Source organism: Calonectris borealis, chromosome 3 (assembly GCF_964195595.1).
Source record: "Calonectris borealis chromosome 3, bCalBor7.hap1.2, whole genome shotgun sequence".
NCBI lineage: Eukaryota > Metazoa > Chordata > Aves > Procellariiformes > Procellariidae > Calonectris > Calonectris borealis.
The window spans coordinates 118,849,048-118,874,223 of NC_134314.1; the positions used below are offsets into that span (position 1 = coordinate 118,849,048).

At 44.9% G+C, this 25,176-nt stretch overlaps 1 protein-coding gene across 6 annotated transcripts in view; it reads left to right on the forward strand.

Moving 5' to 3' along the window:
* The window catches only part of MEIS1 (Meis homeobox 1), a 109,758-nt gene that overhangs the window by 42,480 nt on the left and 42,102 nt on the right, over positions 1-25,176 (forward strand). For all 6 annotated transcript variants that reach the window (XM_075147647.1, XM_075147649.1, XM_075147646.1 and 3 more), the window contains exon 8: positions 14,689-14,834. In XM_075147647.1, the coding sequence (XP_075003748.1) occupies positions 14,689-14,834 (146 nt within the window). The remainder of the gene's footprint in view (positions 1-14,688; positions 14,835-25,176) is intronic.

Consider the following 25,176-nt stretch of genomic DNA (forward strand, 5'->3'; position numbering starts at 1 on the left):
CTCTCCCCGCACCGTCCTTGTCTGCTTTTAAATGTAAAACCAGCGTTAAACCTACTTCCACTCCAAACTAACAAGATGCACATTCGGTCCATTTAAGCGCACTAATACGCATTCAAAAAGGCTCATTTGCCCGCTTCGTTTTGTAGTCCTATCTGTGGCAATCCTCACTAGCAGATGAGGTGGAGGGGGGTTTTAATAGTTTTTATGCAGAATATCCAACTCTTATTTTCATGTCGAAACGAGCGAGTCCCCTTTGGATGCTATCCTGAAAAATATCTCCAGATTGTGCACCGTGACCCCGCTGTGCCCCAGAAACATTAAATTCAGGGCTTGCTTCCTTGGGAAGCTGTGAGTGCAAAGGTTGCGGATGGTGCCGGGTTTCCAGTGCTGGAGGTTTGCAGGCGCGGAGGGAGGGCAGGTTACTGGCAGCGGCAGCGAGGGCTTTCATTCAGCACCTTGTCAGTGGGCCTTATCTGGGATCTTGAGGGATGGCTCTCCAGGGTAAACCCGGGGGAGGGAGCTGAGTGAGGTGTTTCCAGGGATGTCCCGGCGGAGGCTTCCTCGCGAGTTGTTCTGCTTGCCCTACCGGAGTCCTAACCTGCACAGATCCCTGCAGCGCCTCGGAAAGTTGGGCTTTCTGGCATGTTTGTTGACTGCTTTGAGACTTCAGCTTCCTTAATTACATCTCTCTGTGTGCCGTGGGGCATAGAAACTCGTGTCATCTTTGAGCTAACATGTACAGCACCCGTCGTCCTGAGCCTCTCCTTGCATGCTCTTGCATGAGGTTCATGTGCGACCTCGGATGTGCAGAAAGGCTTCTGTGCTGTTGGGAGGTGAACATGAGGGAGGGCCTCCACGTGGTCTTACAGGCAAGAGCGTATTGCTCTCTCCAGGTCTGTTTTTCCTTGTTCAGGGCACTGCCGAGATCATATCCATTGCCAATATGGTGGTTGTGTCAAAACCATTTCTACAGAAGCCGTTAAATAAGGTATAGGCAAGAATGCTTTTTAGCTGAACTTTGAATTTCAAGCGGTGATTAGAGATGAAAATCTCTGTCTTCCCTTTTCATCCGCCTAAACCACGAATTGCAGGTGAAGCTGGTCAGGCAGTTAAAATAAATGACAAAACTCAAAGTTGCTTTGCATAGAAGACGGGGGCGTGATTAGCAATGGTTCAGAGGCTGGCATTGTTGGCGACTGTTCAGATAATTGGCAGATATTTGTGAAAGCCTTTCCCAGTCTCAAGAGAATCGCCGGTTTTGGCATCGGTGATTATTGCTCCAACAACTGCGACGGGGAAGAGTGCAAGCGTGTGACTGGAGACTTCTTTTTCTGCCTGAGAAGCCTTGGTGGACCCAGTCTTAAGACTGAGACACTTGCCTCCAGGTTATAAGTGGTCAGCCATACAGCAAAAGTTGTGTACGGATGAAGCAAGCAGTTCACAAAGAGTTGGAAAATTGTGTTTCCATTTCGCTCAATATGCCATGAGTTTATTAGAAAAGACTCTCATTCAGAGTGGCAGTGAAAACTGGAAATAGTATTTACTAGGATTTATTTGACTGTCACAAGATAGTTTGGATATGGGTTTGCAAGTATTTTCTTTCCTTTTTATGCACGTCTGGGTGTGTGTCTGTATATATATTACAAAACTATCCTGGTCTTCATCAAAATAGTCTGCTAATGTTTTGCCTGCCTTTATCAAGATGCAGCATGAAAGGGCCACTCTGATGCATATTTTTAAGGGATGTTATTCTGACCTCAAAAACTGATACTTCCTTAGCCGGTGCCAGAAAGCCCTTTCTGTGGTTTCAGTCCCCATTTCTTTAGCAATTAAAAATCAGGTGGCATCAGAATAACAAGTGATTTTAATAGCCACTTTAGCCACCTCTGTCATGGGGAGGAAGCGTGCAGGGCTTCTGCAGGGCCTTGGAGCTCTGCGGTGTGACCTCAAGTGACCAGACGCAAACACCAGTGCAACTCTTGAACGGAAAGGTCTGCATCATCCAAACTGTGCTGACTCTTGTCCAAGAACACACTGTTTACCTGTCCCTTCCAAACTGGTCAATTTTCTGCAAGACCGAGATGCGATTTTTTTTTTTCTTTTTTTTTTTTTCCCCCTTCTTGCTTATCTCAGTGCAACTTGGCTGGGTTTAGTGGAGCTGCTCCTCACTTACATGTAGATGTACAGCGAGGATCGTGTTTTCTGTTTTGGCGATCAAAGCTGAACCTTCCCACTATTGATCTGCATATTCGCCCTCCTTTGTGTCTGAAGATACTTGTATATTCATCGGCAAATATGCAGGCTGACCACTCCAACTAAAAGCAACAGATCTTACCAATTAACGCCAAAATGCATGTTGCTAAAGGCAATGTCTGAAAATACATTGCCATGAGCATGAAGCAGCCGAGCTTCTGTCTGGCCCTCAAGATGTGTGCCCAGGCCTTAATGAAGGGTGGGGTTTTCCTTATCCCAATAAATAGATTTTGTCTGGGGAGGCGAGAGGCAGAAAGAGAGAACGTATTTGCCCAATGCTAAATAAAAGGCTATTTATGCCTAATACATTGGCAGAATTATTCCCAAGTAATTCAGCCATGAGAAAATATGATCCTTGTGTCACTGCCAAGGTCGGAGAGACCTATGGTGATCTGCAGAGTAAGTTCAGGTCACCCAAGTTAAATCTGCCTAGGGGCCGACTTAGCTCACACACCACATTTTTTCCGAGATTTATAAAAGCAAACATCTTCTATAGATGAAGGCAGGGCTAAGAGTGTGGTCAGCTCTCTCCTTTGAGCCAAGGTCTCCTGTTTTTCCTTTCTCCTTTCCAGGTTGCTCCTGCCATTTCCTTTCCATTCTTCTCTTCTCCCAGCATTTACAGGATGCTCAGAAAAGTCCATCTTTTCCTTAGTGTGGCAACCGGTGCCTATAAAACCCTTCTAGTTGATACTGCACGTGCAGGAGGGGCACGGGGACATTGCTGGTGTTTAACCAGGAGCAGCGCTGGCTGTCTGCGTGCGCGTGGTGTGTCCTCACACATCAGTTGAGAAGCACGTCTTAAAAGTTGGGGCAAGGGCTACGCAGTAGAAGTATATTCCTTGGTGATCTCAGCTGAGAGGGTACCATCTGAGCAACGGGATATTTGGCAGAACCATTTTGAAGGTGAAGCTGGAGACAGATCAAGTGGTGAGCTGGGCAGATGAGTGTCCTCTTCCATCACCGGTGGGTGGAAGGGACGAGACAAGGTCCTCAGCCCTTTCAACAAGGATGAGGTTGCTTCAGCAGAAAAGCAAGATTATTCTTCCATGTGGTCTATACCTGCCCAGGGGAAGCCGATGCCTGTGGTTTTTAGCTTGACAGAACCTGAGGTTTTCTTTAACTTCCTTGGTTACTCATTCATGTCATTTAAAGTACAAATTACTAAAAACATGTAGTTTTTTCTTTCTACCCATGTCTACTACTCTTGCTATTAGGGATAATAACAAATGGGGTGAATTGAAAAAGAAACACCAGAAATCTTTTTGGCTTGCTTTTTGGAGGACGTTTGAATTTTTTTTTTTTTTTTTAAGACACTGGATGGCTTTTTGCTATCCCACAGAGCTTTCTATGGGATTCTGGTTAAGCACTCTTATTGCGAAGGAATGGAGTCAAAGAGAGATGAACTGGAAATGACCGAGTTACCTCCTTCCCATCCCTCATCCCTCTCGCAGTGGTTTCCCAACTTTGATGCCACTAAATGTAGTGACATAAATAATACTCAAATTTCTGGAGCACACCAGCAGTTTTTCCCTTTCCTCCCATCAGTTTGCCTATTCAAGGTAATCCCGGGTAGCTGATGTCTAGGAATATGAGTGATGGAAGATGGAGGTGAAAATAAGGCGCGCGTGCACCTGTAGGTGATACTCAGGGGAAGTTTATAAGTATCCAGCATTGATCTGACTTTGCTTTCACCTTCACTGCATGGTTTGGACTCTCTGACATCTGTTTGTTCCTGGATGATTTGCATTTGGGTTTGTTGTTTGTTCGTTTTAATTTGGGGAAAAAAGCCACCCTAACCTATAACTGCACTGTAAAACAAACAGCAAAACACCAGAAGCTGTGACAGAAAGTCGTAGGAAACCAAAAAACATAGCAGTGACATGAATACATTAAGCTGGAGCCGAAGGGGCCGTGCAAACTTAGTAGGACTGAAGTGTCTGAAAGGGCTGTCGGTGCCTGCATGCCCCTGGGGTGGACCTTGAAGGGAGCTCAGCTTCGGTGCTGAGGCTGGTGGCCAGTGCCTGACCACGAGGAGCAGGGTCAAGACCACCTCCCCATCACCGTTATTCCACCAATATATTGGAGAGTCCTCTTGAGTTTTCAGGCTCTGCCATGGGGTCTGGATTCACGCCAGCTGCTTGGATCTGCAAGGGTTGTATCCCGACCTGTCCACGGTGCCACCCCACCTCCCTGCACCCAAGGGGTGTTAGCGGAGGTGGGAAAGTAGATTCCACTTTTTGGGGGGAAGCGTTTGAGGCAGAAGGGGAATTAGTGGCCTAAGCACCACGGCGGTCATTGCTTGATTCCTCCCCACCGTGTAGAGCACGGGAAGTGTGGGCAGAGCGAGCAGCCCTCTTCTCCAGCAACCGCTGCTGCGCCCTACCCAAATGGGGGCTTTCTAACCCAGTTTGTGTAGATTAGCCCGAGCGAGGTTTACCCCGGCTACCGCTAGCGGTTGTGCTTCGGTAGTGCAGAATGACACCCATGGGTGCCCTCCGTCTCTAGTGCACTCTACCGGGTGCTGCCCATGTGAGCTGCAGGCAAGGCGGTGGGAGATGATTTCAGAAAGACCCCTGTCCCGCTCACCGTGCTAAGCGGCGGGCAGCGGGAGCCGTGCGAGCGGCAGTGGCCTGCTTGCCCGCTAGCCGCCGGAGCCGATGCTACCGCGCCTTCGCTCTAAAGCCCGACTTCAGGTTTGTTTTTCCCATTGTGGCCTTGTTTAAGCGCCACCTCATCAGAGCAGATTTGCCTTTTGTGTTGGAGAGGGAGAGTCAAGTGGAAGAAAATTTTGTGTGAGCTTGGCTCTGTCAAATCTACTTATCTCCTTTTGGCTTCTGCACCTCCTTCCCGAGGAGCAGCCGCCCGCTATTGTCATGGGCCCTCCAGAGCAACTCGCTTTTGCTGGAAGAACAAGAGCGGTGGATTTAGGGCACCGGGCAGCCAGGAGCAGTGAGGACAGCATAAGAAAAACATCATTAATTCTGTCTACCCCCTTCCCTTAAAAGGTCTGACAAAGGGTGGCTTATTTTATAATTAAGGTGTTTTTTCCGGAGCTGGTTACGTGCATGGTAACATAAGGTTTTGTCTTTGGAGGGCGAAGCAGGCTTTTTCTGAGCATCCCAGGCAGCGCTAGGGCAGGGTGAGGGGAGGAAACTCATGGTGCAGTCTAAATGGCATCCATTCAGTCATGATTGCAAATATTTCTAACATTGGCTTAGAAAAGAGAAGGATAAGTGTTTTGGGTCCAACTCCTGCCCTGTTCATGTGGAGCCCAGGTACTGGAAGATTCCCAAGCCCCTGTCGTTCTGCCCCCCTCTGCCCAGTAGTTTAGGCCACCACACAGGTATCTAATTTCCATCGGACCTCAAAGACACTTTGTGGAAACGGTTCTTCTAGGTGGACGCAGCCAGCCCTCTTCTCCACCCTCCTTTCCATAGCTGTGAGATACAGAGTCCTGCATTGGGAACCACCAGGCTGCCTCAGAAGGGTTTGTGGATTAACCGTCCATAACAAATCAAAATTGTCTTCCTCTTGTTTTAGGAAGAAGTAATTAATTTGTGCCTTAAGTTCAAAGCCAGGCGTCTTTTCGCTAACTGCCCAGTCAAGAGGGTTCAGTGGCTATGATCTGCTGCAGCAAGTGGATCTTTATAAGGTTGTATGAGATGATGGATGTTTTCTGAAGCATCGGCAATGGCAGCTGAGACGTTGTTACTGTCAAAAGAGGAAAGGTAGATGAGGTGGGGGCATTTTATTCTCATCGCTTTTAATTCTGCCTTTTCCAGTTGCAAAGTGACCAATGTATGTGGGGAAATAGAGTATGTGGTGCCACCATGGCAGGCAAAGTGAAGTTTAATGTTAGTTTTCTTTCAATCGTGTCTTGGTTTTCATTGTCAGATGTTACTGATGGACTAAGGACAGGGAGAGTAATAATTTATTGGTTTTGATATTACTTTAAAATGGGTGACAGGAATAGAAGAAAGTACATTGCATATGAGCAAGAACTTTTTCACAAACCACAGTTCCACCATGGGAACTTCCAATTGGAAATATCTCATGTGGACTTGGTAAGTCATGAATCCTGACTTGCCTGAGCCACAGCTAGACTAATTCTCTGTCGTTCCTTATGGTTATATGACTCCTGTGACATACGGGATCCAGGCCTGCAGAAGAGGATTTGGGGCAAACAACGTCTGAACTCTAGTTTCTGCAGGGCACACTGCAGCTTGGGCCAGCATCAGTTGGTCTTGAACTGGCCCAAAATAAAATGCTTTAGTTTGGTTCAGCAATCCCAAGCGTTTTGGTTTGTCTTGCCCAACAATGAATTTTTTTTTTTTTAAGCTTTTTTTCAACAGAAGAACCTAATTTTGAATGGTTTGGACAGTGTCAAGATTTTGGCACGTATTTTCTGTTGTACAACATGCAATCTACAGCATCACCTCCTCTGCAGGCATGCAGGCAGGGCCCGGGGCAGTTTAGCTGTATTTAGGGAAGGAAGCCTACTTAAATGCTCCACTGTAATAAACTGTTTCTACAGATAATGCGTCCCTTAGTTTATACGTAATATGCTTCTGATCTTTGCTTTGAGCCTCTTATAGCTGCTTGTGCTCAGCCCAAGAGTGTTTATCCAAGGAGCTGGATAAACACAAAGATAGAGCCAGTTGTTAAGGAGCTATAGAGATTTACAGTTGACCTCGTGGCCATTTGGGGTATTAGTTGGGCATATTTTCCCCATGGCAGGGCAGTCCTGTGCTCCTCCTGCTGCTGCTTGTGCTCCTGCTTTGCAAGGGAGTAAGACCGACCGAATCCAGCGGTGGATTTACCTGTGTCTCAGCCGTATGCGGTTGACTGCTCATGGAGAACCACCTGGTGGGACCCATAGCTGGGAGGGCCAGCTCTCCAGCGGAGGTTGGAGGGAATAGGTTTCAAAAAAAGACCTGTATTTCAACAAAATGAGAGAATGACTGAAAAACAGCTTTTCCCAAGAAGAGGTAGAGTGGTCATGCTGGCTTTTAGGCTAGGGGAAAAATCTCAAACCTGTTTAAGCTTTTTACCGTTCTTGGTTAAAGCAGGATGTTTTTCTGTTTAACCAGATACTTTTCTGTAGGGTATTTGCTTCCAATTGCTCAAAGTAAACTTCGGTTGCTGGCAGCAGAAAGTAGTTTGCTTCCCATACAATGAATTGCTTTCTTCATAATATTTCATTCGGCGCATAGATGCACAGCTCCAGAAATATCGCACAACATACCCATAATAGCGGAGTTTTCTGAACCCCATTAAGAAGTGCTATGTTGTGCGGGAGAAGAGGTTTCCTTCGTTTCAGCTATAAAAAGCTGCTGAACAAATGAAAATTAGTAAAATCTGTGGGGTTTTCCCCCCTGTTTATCAATGCTGGTTTTACTCTTTGCATAGACAGCTAATTTGCTCGTTGCTTGCCTGAAGGGAATTCAAGTCAAAAAGGAAGATCGAGTTACTAGAAAAAGGTGCTCCTGTCTCTAAAGAACAAAGTACAGTGATTCAAGAAAAAAACTTTGAAAATTTGTCAAATGCCAGAGTGTAATTTCTACTTGTCCGGGTTACTCCATCTATGAATATTTGTGTAGGAAATTTTTGCAACTGTTTCCTTTAGTATCTTGTAAATATGGATACTGTCTGTGACTGACAACCTCTTACTGTTTATGTCATGGTCTGAATCCTTGCATGAAACATGCACCGCATCTCCTTAAGAGATGCGTGCAAACCCAAAGACATGGTATTTGCTCCTTGCTAATGCTCATTTTCAACCTTGTTGTTCCTCATTAACTTTCTATTAAGTATATTTGAGAAGGCTTTTTCCTTAAGAAATAATAAAAAAAAAAAAGTCGGTCCCTCGTCAACACCATGCTTCAAATTCACAAGCAGACCTACATCATCGTTGTAAATCATTTTTGGGGCTGTTCTGTAGGCCATTCAATGTGCTGAGAGGATTTTCATTGACCTCAGGAACTCCTGGCGTGGGTGCTTCCATCGCATCTGACTAATCGTGGATCCAAACTAATAGAAAATGTTTTTCCCAATTAAGAAATTGCACAGTGACTTTAAGCTTTCTGAAGTACCGTTCTGCTTGTAGCCCCATCGCCAGCTCATGTGCCGCGCTTGGGCAGGTCGAGAGCAGTCACGGTGGGCTAATGTCACATGTGCAATATGTATGTGCGTATACGCGTGTGAATTTTAAAATAATGTATTTTTGGAAAATCTTCTAAACCGATGGGCCTTTTCGTGTCAAAACTTCTAGTTCTCCTCAACGAATAGGTACAACTTGGATTACCAGCTGGGCCTGCATCCCCAGACTGTGCCAGTGCCTTCCAGTTCTCTCCTGGCGTATCTGAGCGCTCAACCCCCTGTGCTCAGCTTGCCTCCTTCCCCACCTTGCTGTAAGGAGGAACGATAGTTTCCGAGTAGTGACCTTGTCCTCCTATACTTGTGGACTTGAATATTAGCCACCCTGACTCAGGTCAGAGTCATTTGGGTATGACTTTCGCTCGCCACATTCCTTAGCTGAGTTGGAGCTGGTTGTGTCAGAAACAAATTTTAAAACCCCCAAAACCTCCATGTTCTTCTTTGATTGCCCAAGTCCATTCAAGGCTGGTGGTCTGAAATGGCGATTCTTGGTTTAAGTCCTGTCAACAGTAGGTTGCGGCAGATTCCTTCTTTCTTGCTGTTGTTTTACAGAAAAACTTGTTGCATCCTTGGACCTGCTTTTTGAGAGTTCGTAATTTTGTACCTTACAGGAAAATTACGTTTCACACATAGGCCTGGTTTTGCTCTGCAAAAAGTCAGCATGGGGGATGTGTGGGTATCCAGCAAACTGGAGATGTGTTTCTGTGAGGGATAACATAGGTAAAGGTGTGGAAATTATTATAGTTACTCTAAATTAGCACAGAGCACTGAAGAAAGCTTAAAGGAAGTAATTTTGCCACTTAAAATCTCTCTAGTATGTTGCTTGAAGTTACTAATGAATCCTGCTTTCCAGTTACCTGGAAAGGTTACTTAAGAGATTTGGGTTCTTGGAGGGGTTAAAAGAGAAAGGAACCAACAGAGCTGTGGATGGACAGTGAACAGTTAAATATTTGGCTTAGATAATGTAGGATTTCTCATGTTAGCAGAAGCAGGAATTTGAGGAACTCGTATCTAAATGCTTTTAAAAAAATTAGGATAGAATTTTAAAAAAATTAAAAATCACATTACTGAAAAGCCCGCAAACTTTGGGGCATCACGTTAGGTGTTTCAGTTCAGAGCACCGAAAACATTGTAAGTCTAGTACAGAAGTCAATAGTTCTTGTCCAAACACAGCGCATATTTAAATTATATTAGCTTATTAAATGCAAAAGTAAGTGCAAACCGTAAAATTCTTCTAGGAGGCAGAAGCTGCTTTTAACAGGAGAGATTTGGAGACATAAAAATTAAGTTCAACTTAGGGAGTGTTGAGTCTTTTAGAGGACACTGATGTAGTCCCCTGTTAATGGAGACATCCAGTCCACTTAAAAGTTGCTCTGGGTCTTTTCCAGGGCTTCTGGGTACGCCTTTTACATTTTCTTCTGTGAACGCCTTAAAGCAGTGGATTTGGATGTTTATCTAAAGGTGGATTGTAAAAGCTGTGGAAGATGGTGTTCATCGTGTGGTTTGATGGACCTCAGCAAAGCCGGTGCCCTCCTCTCACAAATTGAACAGTGGACCCCCAAATCTCTCTCAAATCTCGTGACAGAGGTGTGGGAAGCAGGCTTTTTAGGAATAGTATGTTTTGCTTTGATGTAAAAATATTTGTGCTCCAAATACAGATTTGATCCTAGGACAGGACTACGTGCAGTGACAAATAACCTGTTGTGTCTGGTGAAGATACTTCTAGTAAAACTATATTTGGCACTTCGCTATTGAGATTTCTAGTCACTTAAAATCATTCGGGGATGTTAGTCTAAAGAGCTACACGCAAAGGCATGGATTTTCTAGTCGAGCGAAGGGCCAGGGTTTTTAGGACATCTGAGTTTCCAACCTTTCTGGAACATCCCCGACTTGAGATTGGGACTATTTATGTCGTATCTGGGCAACTTCTATGTTAAAGGTCTGAGGATGGATTTAGGAGCTGGGTGGCTGAAAGTTGCCTAGCTATGCCTTTCCAACATTGCAGGGCGATGACGTTTCATTTCGGTTGGGTGTGGAAGCGAGGGAGGAGGCTTTGAATTGCCACCTAATTCCTGCAACGGCCACTGCTGCTGAAGGCGAGCGCGTGCGCCAACTTGCTCTCCAGTTGCACCTATTTTGCCAACAAAGGTTTATAACAGATCACCCAGGACAAAGAGAGCATTACCCACTCGAGGAGCCGCTGTAAACCCGGTTGCCCTTTGCTGCTTCTGCCTCCGATTTTTGGGAGGGGAAGGGAAGTCGTAGGAGGCGATGGCGGCGGGGAAGGGGATGCAGTGAGAGCAGCCCCCGCTGGCGCGGCCGGCCTGACCCATTCAGCAGGGCTGAATACGATAAATGCCGCTTTATCCTTTCTTGAAAGGAACAAGATAGCGCGGCCTAAATGCCTGGGTGTGCTTAAATAGGCAACTCTGGGACGCCGGAGTCGAGGGCGTTTGAAATCGGAGCTCCCCGACAGCCGGGGAGCTGCCACAGGTCACCTGCCTCGCTCCATGGGGACCGGCCCAGGTCTGGCAAGAAATCGTCCACGGACGAATTGTAGTACAAATTCCTTTCTTTGTTGGTTGGCCTCTTTCACTAGACCATGGCCTATAAAAAATTGTGTAAAAACAATTCTTAAATATTATTTGAAAGGGCAAACGGCCACGCTGAAAGGTTTGACAGTTTGACGTATAGCGCCTGGTTTTGCTCGCTGGGGAACGGGCGCGCGGAGCCCGGGCTCTCCTCCTGCTCCTTACAGGCTCCGGGATTTTTTTTTAAATAGCGTCTAGTTGCTGTGCAGAGTCGCTGCGCTCCCAGCAATTTGACAGGCAATGAGTCTGCTTCAGTGATCTTAAATCCTTTTAGACTAATTTGCGAGCGAGCAGAAAAACAGCTAGCACCTTCGGATCCAGAGCTCAAAACCAGAGAATCAGGTATTGCCAATTAAAGTGCCATTTCCAACCATCATATCAAGACAGATTACTTGCAATTCCCCTGATAATGTCACGCCGTGCCTAAAGAGAAAGCGAGCCGGAGTTTCTCCACGGACAAAGGATCCGCATGGACCAAACTCATCGGCGGCCGAGGCGGAGGGAGCGTGATGCGGCTCGTGCATACGGCCGTGCATATGTGCAGGGTAAACGCGAGCGGCGCGCCTGCTCTGGCCCCCGAATAGCCACAGGCCATTTTGAAGAGCCTCTGGCCCCTCAGTCACTGGCCTACTAGTTAATTGCCACATGGACTTCGTGACACATGGGCAGATAATATGACATTTTCGGTTTCTGTCACTAGCAAACGCCACGGCGTTGCTTGCACTAGTTGCTAAGAAGCTGTCAGAAACCATTAGCAGCTGACTAAAGTTGCCCTATGGCATTTCCTCATGGCATCAGCAAAACAAGCATAAATCACCCAGCGGAGCCTCCCGCTATACTAATGAGGCTGTAAGCTTGTTTATGGACTAGCATCATTTCTATGATTATTTCCACCTTTTCAGTTCGCCTTCATTTGGCGGCAGGAGAAGTCAACTTCAGGAACGGAGTCGCCGCTGACATTTTACAAATGCGGTTCGTAGCTGCTACCGTGTGGCTGGTCAGTGGTGCTTCAAGTTTGTTTAGTGATCTTTAAAAAGAGGAAAAGAAGGGGGGAAAAAAAGCTGGGGGGGGGGGGAGGGAATCTCTGGAGACCTCACAGAGGTGAGTGTATCGAGTTGCAAAGTAGATGGAAATACTAAAATCCACAATTGACCATTTAGACTTCTCTCTGTGGTTTCAGTCTTTACGGGATCAATTTTCCATTTAAAAAAAGTGGAAGAGGTTAAACAATTTATAAAAATCAACTGAAGCATTTGCTGGTAGGATAGCCGGGTGCTTTCTTATCCTCTCCCTGCCTTTCACTTTCTCTAACTTGTGTTGGACGGGGCCAGGGTTTATTGTTTTAGGCTTTTCTGAACATGCACCAGTATTTACACTGGATTGAAAGCATTTGCTTCCAATGAAAATCTTGTCTTAGATTACAGCCCAGCAGTGTAATTTCCCTCCCAGATGGGAGTAAAGTAGCAGTATTTGCCTAAAAACAGTAGGAAGAACAAACTGTGCATTAAGCCAAGGCTGTTTTTGGCTTGAGCTAATGATGTAACAGAAACCTTTTATTTGGGATAGGTCACCGCCAGGGATTGAAGGAGGTGATCTGGCTCGCGCTTGAAAGGTTTCTCCATTGTATCTACATAAGTCTTCACTTAAAAAATCCTGTTCCTAATGCTTCTGCTTTCATACAGCAGAAATAAACAGGAAAGGTTCTGGGGAGTGTTATAGGTGGAATGCAGAAAGCTTTTCCTCCCCTAATGGAGGATATAATTCAGGTGCCCCGGAGGCATGCTTTCAGGAATTCTCTTGCCCGAGGTAATGGGAAGCTAAGGCTGCTTGAAGGCCTTGATTATCTATTGATGCACAAAGCTGGGAAAAAAAGTCATCTCCCTTGGATTATAGTAGATATTTCCATAAATTATCAATGAGTCCTCCTCCCGTCAGGCATGAGGCAATGCCTGCTAAATTAATCTGAAGGGGGTTTGAAATGAGGAGAGAGTGTATTTTAAAAAAACGGGGGGCGGGGGGAGAGGGTGGGTGGACGGTTGCAGGGAGGTGGTGAAAGGCAGTGTCATTAGGTTAGAAGCTTTTCATTTTTAATCAATGAATGCGTAATACTTTTCTTTTCCTTGTTTGCCTCTCGTAGACAGAAAGTGGATTAGCCCGTGGAATTTTAAATGCTGTTGAGTTGTTTCCTTTGCTCATGTTTCTTTTATGAATTATTATTTTATATGGTGAATTGCTTCTCTGTATAAAAGCCCTTTTTTACATACTGGGCTTTCAAAGAATTTGTCGGATATCTGATTTCTTCATAAAAATCTTGTTTGTTTCTATAACTACCCAAGGTTACCGTTTCATTAAAGACACACGCCAAGTCATAAGGACAATTATAAATTTGCCACGCTCAGTAAGGTACTAAAAATATAGTACTAATAATAACTTTTTTTTTTTTGTGCTGAAAGCTGTTTAACAAATCATAATTTTGACAGGCTACATCCCTTTTTTTTTTTTTAATTTATTTTTAATTTTTATTCCTAACAGAGAGAGTTTTGATTCAGCCCAATTCAGATGACTTTCTTGATCGTTCTTGCCTGGGGGTGGAAAAAACACTTGCCTAATAACATCACAACTCCATGTTGCTACAAATACAGTGTCCTCGGATGCCAGGATATACTGTTCAATCCACATGCAGAAAATGAAAAGATTGATTTGCTATGTGGACTTGTTTATAAACTGCTTTCAGGCTTTGAAACAAAAATTGCATGCAGACTGGCCGGGCACTGCAACTTTTGTTTTCCTTTGATGGGTAGCCCGTCAGCCGAGACCCAAGTTGGCTGCTACGCAGTTACGTCCTACCGTAGATATGTTGCTAATGTGATGAGAACTGTCCGAGACCTTCTCTGCATTAAGGAAATTCATTCTGGATCAGTTGTTGTTTAACGGGAACAGACACCTATTACGGATATGGCACACTGGCACAAAGCAGGGTGTTAATTCCTGCGGTGTATGGCAAATTGGTACCTACTTATCCCAGTATGAATTTCTTTAGGCTGGGGCTGGGAAGAGGGGAGGCCAGTTAGCTACCTACCTCCCATCAAAAAGTCAGGGGAAGTTGAACATCTGTAAAAGACTTAACATAAGCGATTGCCCCAATCCTCTGGTTATTTCTGAATTTGGGGAGAGAATATGATGTTGCAGGAGAGCTGCATTCACCCCACTTTTCGCATCCCAGAGCGGGACAGGGCACCCAGCTTCACACACATCATGGGGATGGGACACCATCGATACTTTCCTAATTGCCATCTCAGCCAAAGTAGCTGATTGGGATGAATTTTTGGAAAGTGACCTAGTGTGAAGAAAAGGTACCGTTTCCACCTTGGCAAGCTGGATGCTTGCAAAAATTTTTGTTTATTTTTTTCTTTTTTTTAAGCGCTTTTTGTTTTGGGTTCCGATGCTGAATCCAGTGGCAGAAATGGTGGCACTGTCCTTCAGGATAAACCAAAACGGGGCCGACACAGTCCTGAGACCCTCCCTCTCCCCATGTCTCTTTCCCCCCATCCCCTCAACCCCTGGTGAATTACGGTGTTAAAGAATTTATACCTCATTTAAATATTCATGCAGTTTATACCCAAAGCCAGGCTTCGGCTGAAGTATATAAAGGTAGCATAAGTCAAAATTTGATTCACTATATTTACAGGTGACGGCTTGGACAACAGTGTAGCTTCCCCCAGCACAGGTGATGATGATGATCCAGATAAGGACAAAAAGCGACATAAAAAGCGTGGCATCTTTCCCAAAGTAGCCACAAATATCATGAGGGCATGGCTGTTCCAGCATCTAACAGTAAGTGAACTCTAGATCACATATGCAAAATAAAACATGGAAAATGTCATAGTTGTAGTAGTCGTAGAAAGCAAAAAATACGTATGATGTTACTGACAGGCAGCTCAGGGAACTTTTCCGAGCGGAGTTGTTGTTGTTGCCTCATTTGCTAGATGCCAGGGGAAGAGCACGGAGCGTATGTTTTTATGGTTTTGGGGGGGGTTTTGTGTGTGTGTTGTTTTTAGATTTTTTTTTTTTTTTTGGTTCGAGTTGCAGTTGTTAACAGGACGTCACCGCAAAGTGTGACTAAGCTTATACTAATAACCTCGGAGACCTGTCCTGCCCCGCTGCTCGCACAGCTGCAGCTCCCCTTAGCTGACGTGGGAATCGCTGCTTCGGAGCAGAGAGCAGCGTTCGGCCCCTGGTTCTGTGCTCCGGAGAACCGCGGAAAATAATTGGGGAGATTAAAAAGAAAGCAAAAAGCAAACAAAGACCTTATTCAGATGTTTGTCAGAGATCATCAGAAGCTTCATGATGAAAGGTCTGAATGTATCTGGTTTAATAGCAAAGTATAATTTTTTTCTTTGAGACGCTCTTACTCCCAGAGTGTAAGTTACCCCTGTATTTAACGTTATAAAGGGGTGGGGGGATGCGCAGCTATTTCTGTTGCCACAGCTACCTGTATTTTTTTTATTCCTGGGATTAGAAATCAAAGCTCTGGACAGGTGTGCAGGGTTAAGCTGGATGCTGGAGCTTCTTTCAAGGCTTTATATTGTGTACCACACCTTCTAGCCTTAGCATTTAGAAAAGTGTTTCTAATGCCATTCTCCTTTTTCATCAAATTGTGGTGATCTGTCACTGTGTTTTCATCCACTGTGGGAATGCGGGCCTTCGGCCCCAGGTTTTCCGTCTGAGCTTTTCTGTGCCAGGAGGATGAGGGCCAGGCGAGGGGTGCCGGGGATCTGCAGGTGGTAGTGAAGAACGGCTCTCGCCTCTAATCCCAGCGGTTGACTCTCTCCCCTGCCTGTAGTTAGGGTCAGGGTGAAACCAGAAGCCGGCCAGCTTGCCCAGCCCCGGTGGGAGCCCTGCCAAGGGTATACTCGTAAATTGGAGGAAGCGCTCACGCACATCGCCCCTCCGTCCCCCGCTGAGCCAAGAAACCAGATATCTGCTGTGACTCTTGTCAGCACGGGGATCAGGCGGGGAATCCTGTCCCGCGCGGTCCTGGGTTGCTATGAATGAACCTGGAGCACTACTCCTCCAGGGCCGGAGAGGGCCTCGGATATCTCCAAGTTAATCTCTCTCTCTGGCAGACTCTACGTCAGCCGTGCCCCAGCTTTGCCAGCTCCTTAGCCCTGTCCCTGGTGTGTTCAGCGCATCGCTTCCAAAGGCTGAGGTCCCTTTTGGTTTTGGTGGCTCCCCAATTCTAGGTCCTCACCCAAGATGAGCTGACACCTGGTGTCTCTCTGCAGGTAGATGTGAGGTTAAGGACATCTTCCTCCAAAACGGTCCAGGGATGCTGTGCCGGCAGTGATGCTCACGCCAGCCCAACACAGGTGGTTTAGGTTCTGGTTTGAGGAGATGCCCTGGAAGCTCTGCAATCAGGACAAGGCACACCAGGGGACACTGGGCAACTGCATGTCAGTCCCCGTAATTCCCAGCTGAGGAATTACGAATTAAGTAGTATATTTTACTATTATTTTTTTCTGGAAATGGCCTGTTGCTGTGTTTGTGCTAGTAAATTCAACATCACCCAGGCCCAGGCACAGGTACGTGACGATCTATCCTGTTAAACTGCTTGAGCGGTTTCCAGCATGTTCTTAGCCTGGGCCAGCTACCACCCTCCAACCCATTCCTGGGAACATGGCAGAAGACAGCAGGGGTGACTCCCGAAAGACCTCGTGGCAGGAGCCACCCTGTGTCGAGCATAGCTACATGGGCTTGGCCTGACCCTGCAGCTGGTTTCAAGGACAGTCTCAGGAGCAGAGAATGGAGCCTATCACTGTTTTGTCTAGATTAGGTGTAGGGTGCAAGTGGTTTTTCCCTCTTCTGCTGTACGGTAATGGTGGGCAAAAGAGAAGATGAGAGTGCCTGTGGAGCTTGCTGCAGTGCTGGTAGCTGCCCCTGGGAGACAACATCTGGACATCTGCTTGTAAGGTCATCTCTTCTTCTGGAAGGCTCAAATACAGAAAGAACCCCCCCCCCAGGACCTATGCAATGAAGCTGCAACCTTGCAGCACTGAGCTAAAGCTTCCTTCAAAAATCCACCATCCCCTGTGCAGATCCAGCCCAGCCAGACGAAGGATGCAGATTTATTGCAGGGCAGCTTTCTCTTCTTCTGGCAGAATCATGGTAGCTCCAGGCTTGTCTGATCCCTTCAGTAAAGCAGAATTGGTTTACCCAGTCCAACCTTCTCCAGCTAGGACCTTGAGACAAACCATTCAAATCAACTCTAGGTGGGGTTGTGGACAGTTTCCCCAAATTAAAACATGACTGGACAACATTGTAGACTCTTCCAAGCACGTGTTTCAGCTAGGAGTGCTCTTGCTGGAGTGAGAAGGCACCAGAGAGCTCATGCATCCAGAAGAGCAGTGGGTCTTGTGTGTAGAGGAAGATGTCTTCCAGGCAAGCATGTTGGTAACATGGGAAGAGTCAACACTACAGTTAGCGCTAGAGCAATATAACTTCTTGACAAGCTGCTTGGGGTGCTGTCCTCTCTGCAAAAAAACCCAGGCCCAAATCATGGCTGCAATCAGAGCTGAGGAGTAGGGGGGTGAAAGACTGAAGGAATTAAGACTCCAGTTTGTTTATGAGGGTGTCTGGGCCTCATGACTGCTCTTATAACCCTACACCCTGGCGTGACAGTGTCCCCAGCTGGGCTCCTCGCTGCGGGAGGGAGGTCGTCCTGAGGAGTGGTCAGCTGAGGAAACTAGAGATCCCACATCATTTATTTATTTACTTATTTATTAGTAGTGAATTTGGTCTTCCCTAGGGCGGACACGAGGTCCTCCCTAAAGTGGGAGGTGAGGAGAGATAGGGAGGTGGTTCTGTTCAGGCAGGGGACATGTCAGGGCAGGCGATACCTCCCTTTTGCCCGCAGCGCTTAACCTGCCTTCACTTTCCCATCCAGAAAATGGCAGGGAAGAAACGAGCAGCAGTTAAGCACGAAATCCAGCGTCCCCTTGACCGCTGGTGCTTCCTAATTGGGGTGTTATTTGGGAGCCCTCCTTTTCAAAGGCAATTTTTTTTTTCTCACAATTGTAATATTAATACACATCAGTGGCGTGGAATTAAACAAAATAGACAGTAATTGCTGTGTCTGTCATACTAATGATTAATGGTTGGAGAGATTTAAAATAAATGTTGGACTAATATAATCTTTTAAAAGTGTATAGGCTGGTTTAATTCCTTCTATGCAGTTATTCCATCTCCAAGAGTATTAAGTCTTCCTCCTTGTACTGACTTCATTTCCTAAGTTTTGTCCCTTAGTTCTCGTCTCTCACGGAGGAGGAAATTCTTTTTTTCTTTATTGAAGGAAAAAAGTCAAATGCAAGGCCACAGCCTCTCCGGTTGTTGAAGTGTTGGGCAATAGTTCCCACTCGGTGTCATCCTGCAGCCCCCCCCATTATTTTGACTGATGTGCAGAACTGAGTTGACGTATGCCCAAAGGGTAGGCAAGCGCTGTCCTCTGCGGATGCAGGCAGTATGCTCTGAAACACTTCGGGGGATAAATTCATCCAAATTGCCCTTTTTTTTCTTCCCCTCGGAATAATAACAACAACAAAAAAATCAGCTAAAACAATAGCAAAAGCAGTGATCAGACTTACACTTAGGACTTTGCGGGATTTATCTTTAACTATTTGCTATTCTGACTTAATTTTGATTAAATGTCTGGGTTGGAAGAGCTGCCCACATTGGCCGTTAGTTAGGCAAAACATAGCTGTGGAGCTTGTTGAAATTTGTGATGGTAGATTATGACACCAGCCTGTAAATTTTGAGGTTTGTGAGATCTATTTTTAGGATTTTGCTATAAATTTGAAGTGGAAGGAATGTCCTGTTACTATTTGGGAAAAAAAAATAAATAAATAAGGCTACTAATAGTTTGGTGAAGCTGTGAGGACATCCCAAAGTTCAAAAAGTTGAGCCAAAAATGAAGGGAGATTTGTGGCGTCAGATGAACATTGAATGCTATGGCAGGGTCTCGAGGAGGGACTGGGACGGACCAGTCCTGTGCTGGAGCTGGGCTCCAGAAGGTTGCCGGAAGGATAATTTCAGGGTCTGCTGCAGCACAGCAACATTTTGCAGGCCCTCTTTTTTTTTTTTTATGTTTTTTTTTTTATTATTATTTCTTGGATCACGTAACATTTGGGGATCATATCTCACCACCATTTTTCAAGCAGATCTCCTCACTGTAATGTATAGCCCTCAGCAGGGGTTGCAAAATAAGGGAAAAGCTTGGAGGAAGGGAAGGGAAAAAATGATCTTGCCTATGACGAGATCTGTGTAAATTTGATTGTGGCAACAGGATTAGTTTCTGCTTCAATCCATACTATGCTTTTGTCCCAGCAATGGTACCTTTTGGTTTAAAACTAGAAGAAGGGTGTTTGGGGGGGGTGTCTTTTCAAGTGTTTTGTTTGCTCATTGTGAATTCTCTGCATCCTTTAAATCCAGCTTAATTTAAAATGTTAAGATTCAAACCTCATTTTGGGGATTATATGATGTAATTGGTTTGTTATATGATGAGTATTTGATGATCTTCACGTTCATCATCTAATCAGGCAAAAAAAAAGCCATAAAATTATAATCCCAAAAGATGTTTAATAACAATTTAAACTATTGAAGGCTTTATTTAAGCACATTAGGGGATTATAAACTACTTTTTTTTTAATGGTGCCAAGAGGTAGATTCAAGGACTTCAAACACCTTTTAAAAAACAAATTGCCATGATTTAAAAAAATGAATGGGCCAAGGATTTCTTTCATGTAAATCCCATAATTTAAGCATTATTTTTAACTGCTTTTAAAACAATTTCATTAAGAGGTTAAACCTTACTGAAATGGGAGACTGAGCAGAAAGTAAAAGACGTAGCTGAAACATGTTGACTTTACAGTAAAAGTGAAAGGTTTTTTTTCTATTATGTATCTTGATTTTGAAGCTTTATTGATCATCTGATGCCATTTCTTAAACAAGAAAACTTGTAATAAGCAATATGCAATCTATTTAGCAAAGCTGTTATTTGTAGAAAAGAATTTATTGGAGGCGGGTATTTGAAGGAGGCACTTTATATCCACATCTAGCTGAGAAAAATAGTCCCCGTCGCTTCAAGGATGTTATTCTGATAGAAAAATAGTATTACAGCGCTTAATTCTATAAGTTTTGTTTATGTGTGAATATTTTACAGGCTAGCAACTTTTTCAGGTTAAAGCAAGTGGATTTCAAGTCTTCTGTCATCCCTTCATGGTTATGAGATATTGCCTTGGGAGGAGCGTGGGGTTAATTTGGCTCCCTGCCCCTGCTCCTGTGCTGGATCCTTGTCCGGTTTTGGAAAGGGGTATAGCGAGAGGGCAGATGGGTACAAAACTAAGCTGCTGAAAACATAAACAGGGGAAATAATTGGCTAAAACCAGCGAGGATTTTCTTTGCTCTCCTCTCGAGAGGGTTTGAAAGCATTAAAACAAAACAACCCCCCCGAAAGCACAACTTAAAATGACTCTGCACCCTGCACCAACTGATACTTGCTCTGCAAAATGCCAGAGGGCTCCTGGAGCTCAACTGCGTAACTGGGGTCATATTTCCATATATTGGACTCAGAAGGGGGGCGGGGGGGGTCCCCCCCTTTATCCCAAATACGCAAGTCTCCTCTTTCACTTGATTTTATTGTGGGCGAAGCTGTAAAAATCTTTCTTCCACATCTGCAAGGCTTCTTACTGCCAGCTGTCCCGGATTCCTGGGAAAAGCCAGGCGTTTTTAGCTTGCCTTCGGTCACCCGTGCGCTGCCATCCCCTCAGCTGGGAAGGTGGGAGCCAGGGTTCCTCCTGCTCCCGGCAGCGGGAAGACTTGCCGGAGCGGCGAGCAAAGGCATCCATGGCAGGTTGGTGAAAGTAACCCACTTGCACCCATCCCTGAGGATGAGGGTCCTCAGCTCCCTTCTGCTGGTGGAGGTGCTGTGGCAGTCGTCTTCAACAGGAGAAAATGGGAAATGTTATTATGGGAGAAGATAATTATTCCGAGGCTCTGTCAGAATTGAATTGAGAGCTCCAGAAAGGAGGACAAACAGGATTTAGGTAACTCGGTTTGAATTAACTTCTTAACCCTTCAGCCCTCCCAGAGTTTGATGGAGGACACTGGCTGTCAAAACCTTCAGCGTTTTCTTTAATCTTCCTCAAATTTGTTGCTTTGACTTGCTGTCCGCCCTCCAAGAATTGGTCCATTTCCTAGGGTGAATTTTGCCATTTTTAAAGAAAACTGTTGGGTTTTGGGGGTTACCCTTGGCAATGCTGCTGTTGATCCAGTTTCATGATTTCTTGGAAAGCACATGTCTCATGTACTGAGATCTCATGCTGTCCTATAGATTATTTAAGTTGCCAGCACTGAGCTATGCTACAAACCTTTGGTTTTAGACCAGAAAGGAGAAATACAGGGTGCTTTAGTCAGTTGGTTCAAGGAAACCAGATTCCTCACTTAGACTCTTCTCACCTTCAGAAGTGTGGTGTAGTTACATCATCTGGTTTTTTCATATCTATGATTCAGTCTCATTTCTGATGAAGACAACCATCATGTTGTCTTAACTGTGTGGTATGAGACATCTCATCCTGGGCTCCTCGCAGGTCTCAGGAACAGCAATGGCCCAGGGGTGTATTTTGGTTGAAATCAGAAGGTAGCCAACCACCTGGGCTAGATTTTAGAGAGAGTGTCTATTCCCAAAAAACTACCTTATCTTTTTCCCAGTTTCCCCCAGTTTCCACCTTGGAGGCACTGTGGTACTGATGTGGAAGCCACTAGCACATTAAAGAATTTGAATTATTGGGAAGCTGCTGAAACATGTTAGTATTTACACATCAGAAGAATTTCACATCTGAGTAGAAGCGAGGGAATACTGAAAAGTTGAAACAAGATAAACATTAATTCAGATGTTAAATTACACTTGCTCTGGTTGTACTAGAACTCTTTTTGTTTGCATAAATATTCTGGGAAATGAGTTTACCAGCAAGAATGTTTGCAGTAGTAAGAATTTTTAAGTCAACAGTAGATGCTTTGCTTTCTTCTCCACCCTCTCCTTTCTTTTTAATTTTGCAGCTGTGATATTTTGCATGTGCAACTTCATTTTTTAAATCAGCCTCCTCCAGTCGAGGCACAGAAATGTGTCACGCGACATAGTGTCTTTCTGCAGTCAAAGCAGACGTACAAAATTCAAGTATCACATTTTGAAGGGGGAGAGGGAGAGGGAAAAAATCTGACCACCAATTTGTAAATCTGGAATTATCCACGGAAATATTTTGGCAAATAGCTTGCAATACGTAGTACACCAAAGGCAACAACAGTGTCTTGGCAAGCAGTTGGCGAGCAGGAAATGAGGATAAATTCATGGGCTCGGTTGTTCATTATTAGTTGTTTGTTTAGCTTCTCCTCTAACACAGTTGCTACAAAAGAGTCTATGTTGATTCTCAGATATGCTTATGTATACAAGTGCCAGTGTTAATTTTTTATTGGCAATCTCCTAACTCTTGAAGGAGTTTCACAGCGCACCAGTGTAAGCTAGCGAGTGACTTAATCAGATCAGGTAAAGTGCCAAAATATGAGGCACCAAACCAGTTGGGCGCATATCTGATGAGATGTGTTAATCTGCGGTGTAAGATAAGCTGCCTTTCAAATAGGGTCACATTTGGAAGTGGTACATCAAGTTGTCTAAGATGCATTCCCTCCCTCTGGCATAGAGTATCCTACGTCTGTTTGCATGAACTTAACCCTTGTCAGAATGAACCGAAACAGTGATTTTGCTGTGAATATAGTCTTGTTTGTTGCTCCAGGACAGGCGTGAGAAGGGAGTTGGTTTTTTTCATCCATTTTAAAAGTTTTGTTTCCCTTTCCCTGCATTTACCTTCAGCCAAACAGAATCCGCACTGTTATAGCTTACACGTTTTCTCTCACTGCATGTGTTCAAGGAGCCCCAATTCCCAATACTAACTAGTTATGTTTACTGTCTGCACATCAAAATTACCCACAGAAAACTTTTCTTGTGGAAGGGAATTTTTTTTGTGGATGGAAAGTTGAAAATTTCCATGGACAATGCCATCCTTTCCCCCAAAATGCTCAGCTGAACATCCCTTTTTCAATATATGAACAAACGTATTGATCAGACTCACCTTTGCAACTTCCAGCCTCCTCACCCTGTAAGCTACAGCAATGCTAAATATACGTGTAGAGAGAAGGTAAGTAGGCAGAAAAGAGTTTAAGTTAATATGTAGTTATCTAATCTACCTCGCTTTTTGCATCATTGCCTGATTTAGACCCACAGTATTTAGTAGAGTACTCGTTTCACTTCAGTGGTGGGCCATCATTTTAATAAGGCAAGGTCTGGGAGACTTACCACTGCATCTTCTGCTTTATGAACCAGAAACTTCTACCCAGAAAATACTTCTCAGATTTTAGGTAGCGCAGGAATATTCCTTTCTTGGTTACTGGTTGACCTTTTCTAATCCAGCCTGTACAGCATAAGACATTTTGGAAATAGGTTTTTTAAAAAAAAAACACACACACACCCCTTATTTCCACTATGATGCTCGGTACCAGTGATGCAAAAAGGGAGGTAGTCACATTAGTGACACTAAAATGTCACTTGAGTCACACCAGTAAAACCAAGGGTCTGTTCATGATATAAATATGTTTTTCGGGTACTTCCTTTGAACTCAGAGGGGAAATGGTGGGACTCTGCCTTAGGTGGCTTGCTCTATTCATTACCTAAAGTCAACTTTGAAGCGATACTCTTCTTCCTAGACAACCTGTATTCATGTCAACCAGAGCTTTTGGGGTCCCTAGGTGATATTTTTGGGAAGGCAAATGCCATCTTAGATGAATCTGGCTAATGAATAGATTCGTTGGCAGAACTCTACTTATTTGCCGGGAACTTTGTGCTGATCCAGGAGTTGCACTGTGCTTGCGTGGCAATGGCAAAGAGGATAAACCCTTGATTTTGTTGTCGAAACCCGAGTGTGGGTCTGTCGGTGCAGCAGGCTGTAAACCCGGGAGGGTCGTAAGCTGCAGTTGGGGGCAGAATAATTTTGAAGCTGGTAATAACCAGAATTTTAGGATTCTTATGAACAAAATGCAATTTTAGTAATGTTTTCATAAACAGCGGTAATGACGGCGTTTTAGTAAACAGTGGCATTAGTTGCATCAAAATTGCACCACATTGGCTTTTAAATTACTCCACCTGTCTGTATGAATAGGATTTTCAATGTCGAGGCACACAGACAGCTGCTGCTAATGTTTTTTTTTTTTCTCCCTGTGCAGATAATGCTGGCAAATCTACAGCCATCAAGGCCTGGTTTCTGATGTAAAACGGTACCTGACCTACTGGCTCTGGTGCTACAAAAGGAACAGCTTTAATTACTAATGGCCGTGTTTTAGTTTTGTACTTGTGGATGTAAAAAATGTCATCTTAGAGCAGCGTAACCTCTAGTTCACTTCCACCAGTGATGTTACACTGGCTGCAATTATTTTCAAAATAATTTGTGTTCCTCGGTGGCAGCTTAGAATCCTGCCTTGTTAGTGCTCAGATAATTAGCAGGGGTCTGGCCCTCCAGGTCCCTCTGCCCCTGAGTCCCGTGGGTACCCCGCACCTCGCAGGGCCGTACCGGGGTGAAATAGGAATTGTGCTTACAAATCCCACTCGATTTATTTGTAGGACCATCCCTCCCTCGTATTAGGCGGGTGTAATATCCAGGAATTCGTGGGCCAAATTCTGCCCTGGGTTGTTCCCCGTTAAGCCCCCTGGAAGCCGGAGGGCTTGCGTGGAGGCGAAGTCGGGGCACGCTGGTGGCAGGTGCCTCGTCTCGCCGGTTATTAACTAAAGGATGCCACGTTGCCTAATAGGGCTGATGCGCTGCCTGATGCTGTTTCACCAGGATTGAGTTTGGTCGGGATGATCCAGTTACCAGCCTCGTGCCGGGCTTTAAAAGGGTTAAAGGCGATAATGGTGCCATTAAAAATCCAGCTTGCCAATGAGCTATTTTGTGCGAATGGTATAAATATAAGATACACTTGTCTGGCTCATTTGCAAGCATTCTTTTTGACTTCTTTCGCACAACTGGTGTTTTTGTGTTTAATTTAACAAGAAATGAGTAGTAAATGAAAGCTGCTGCCT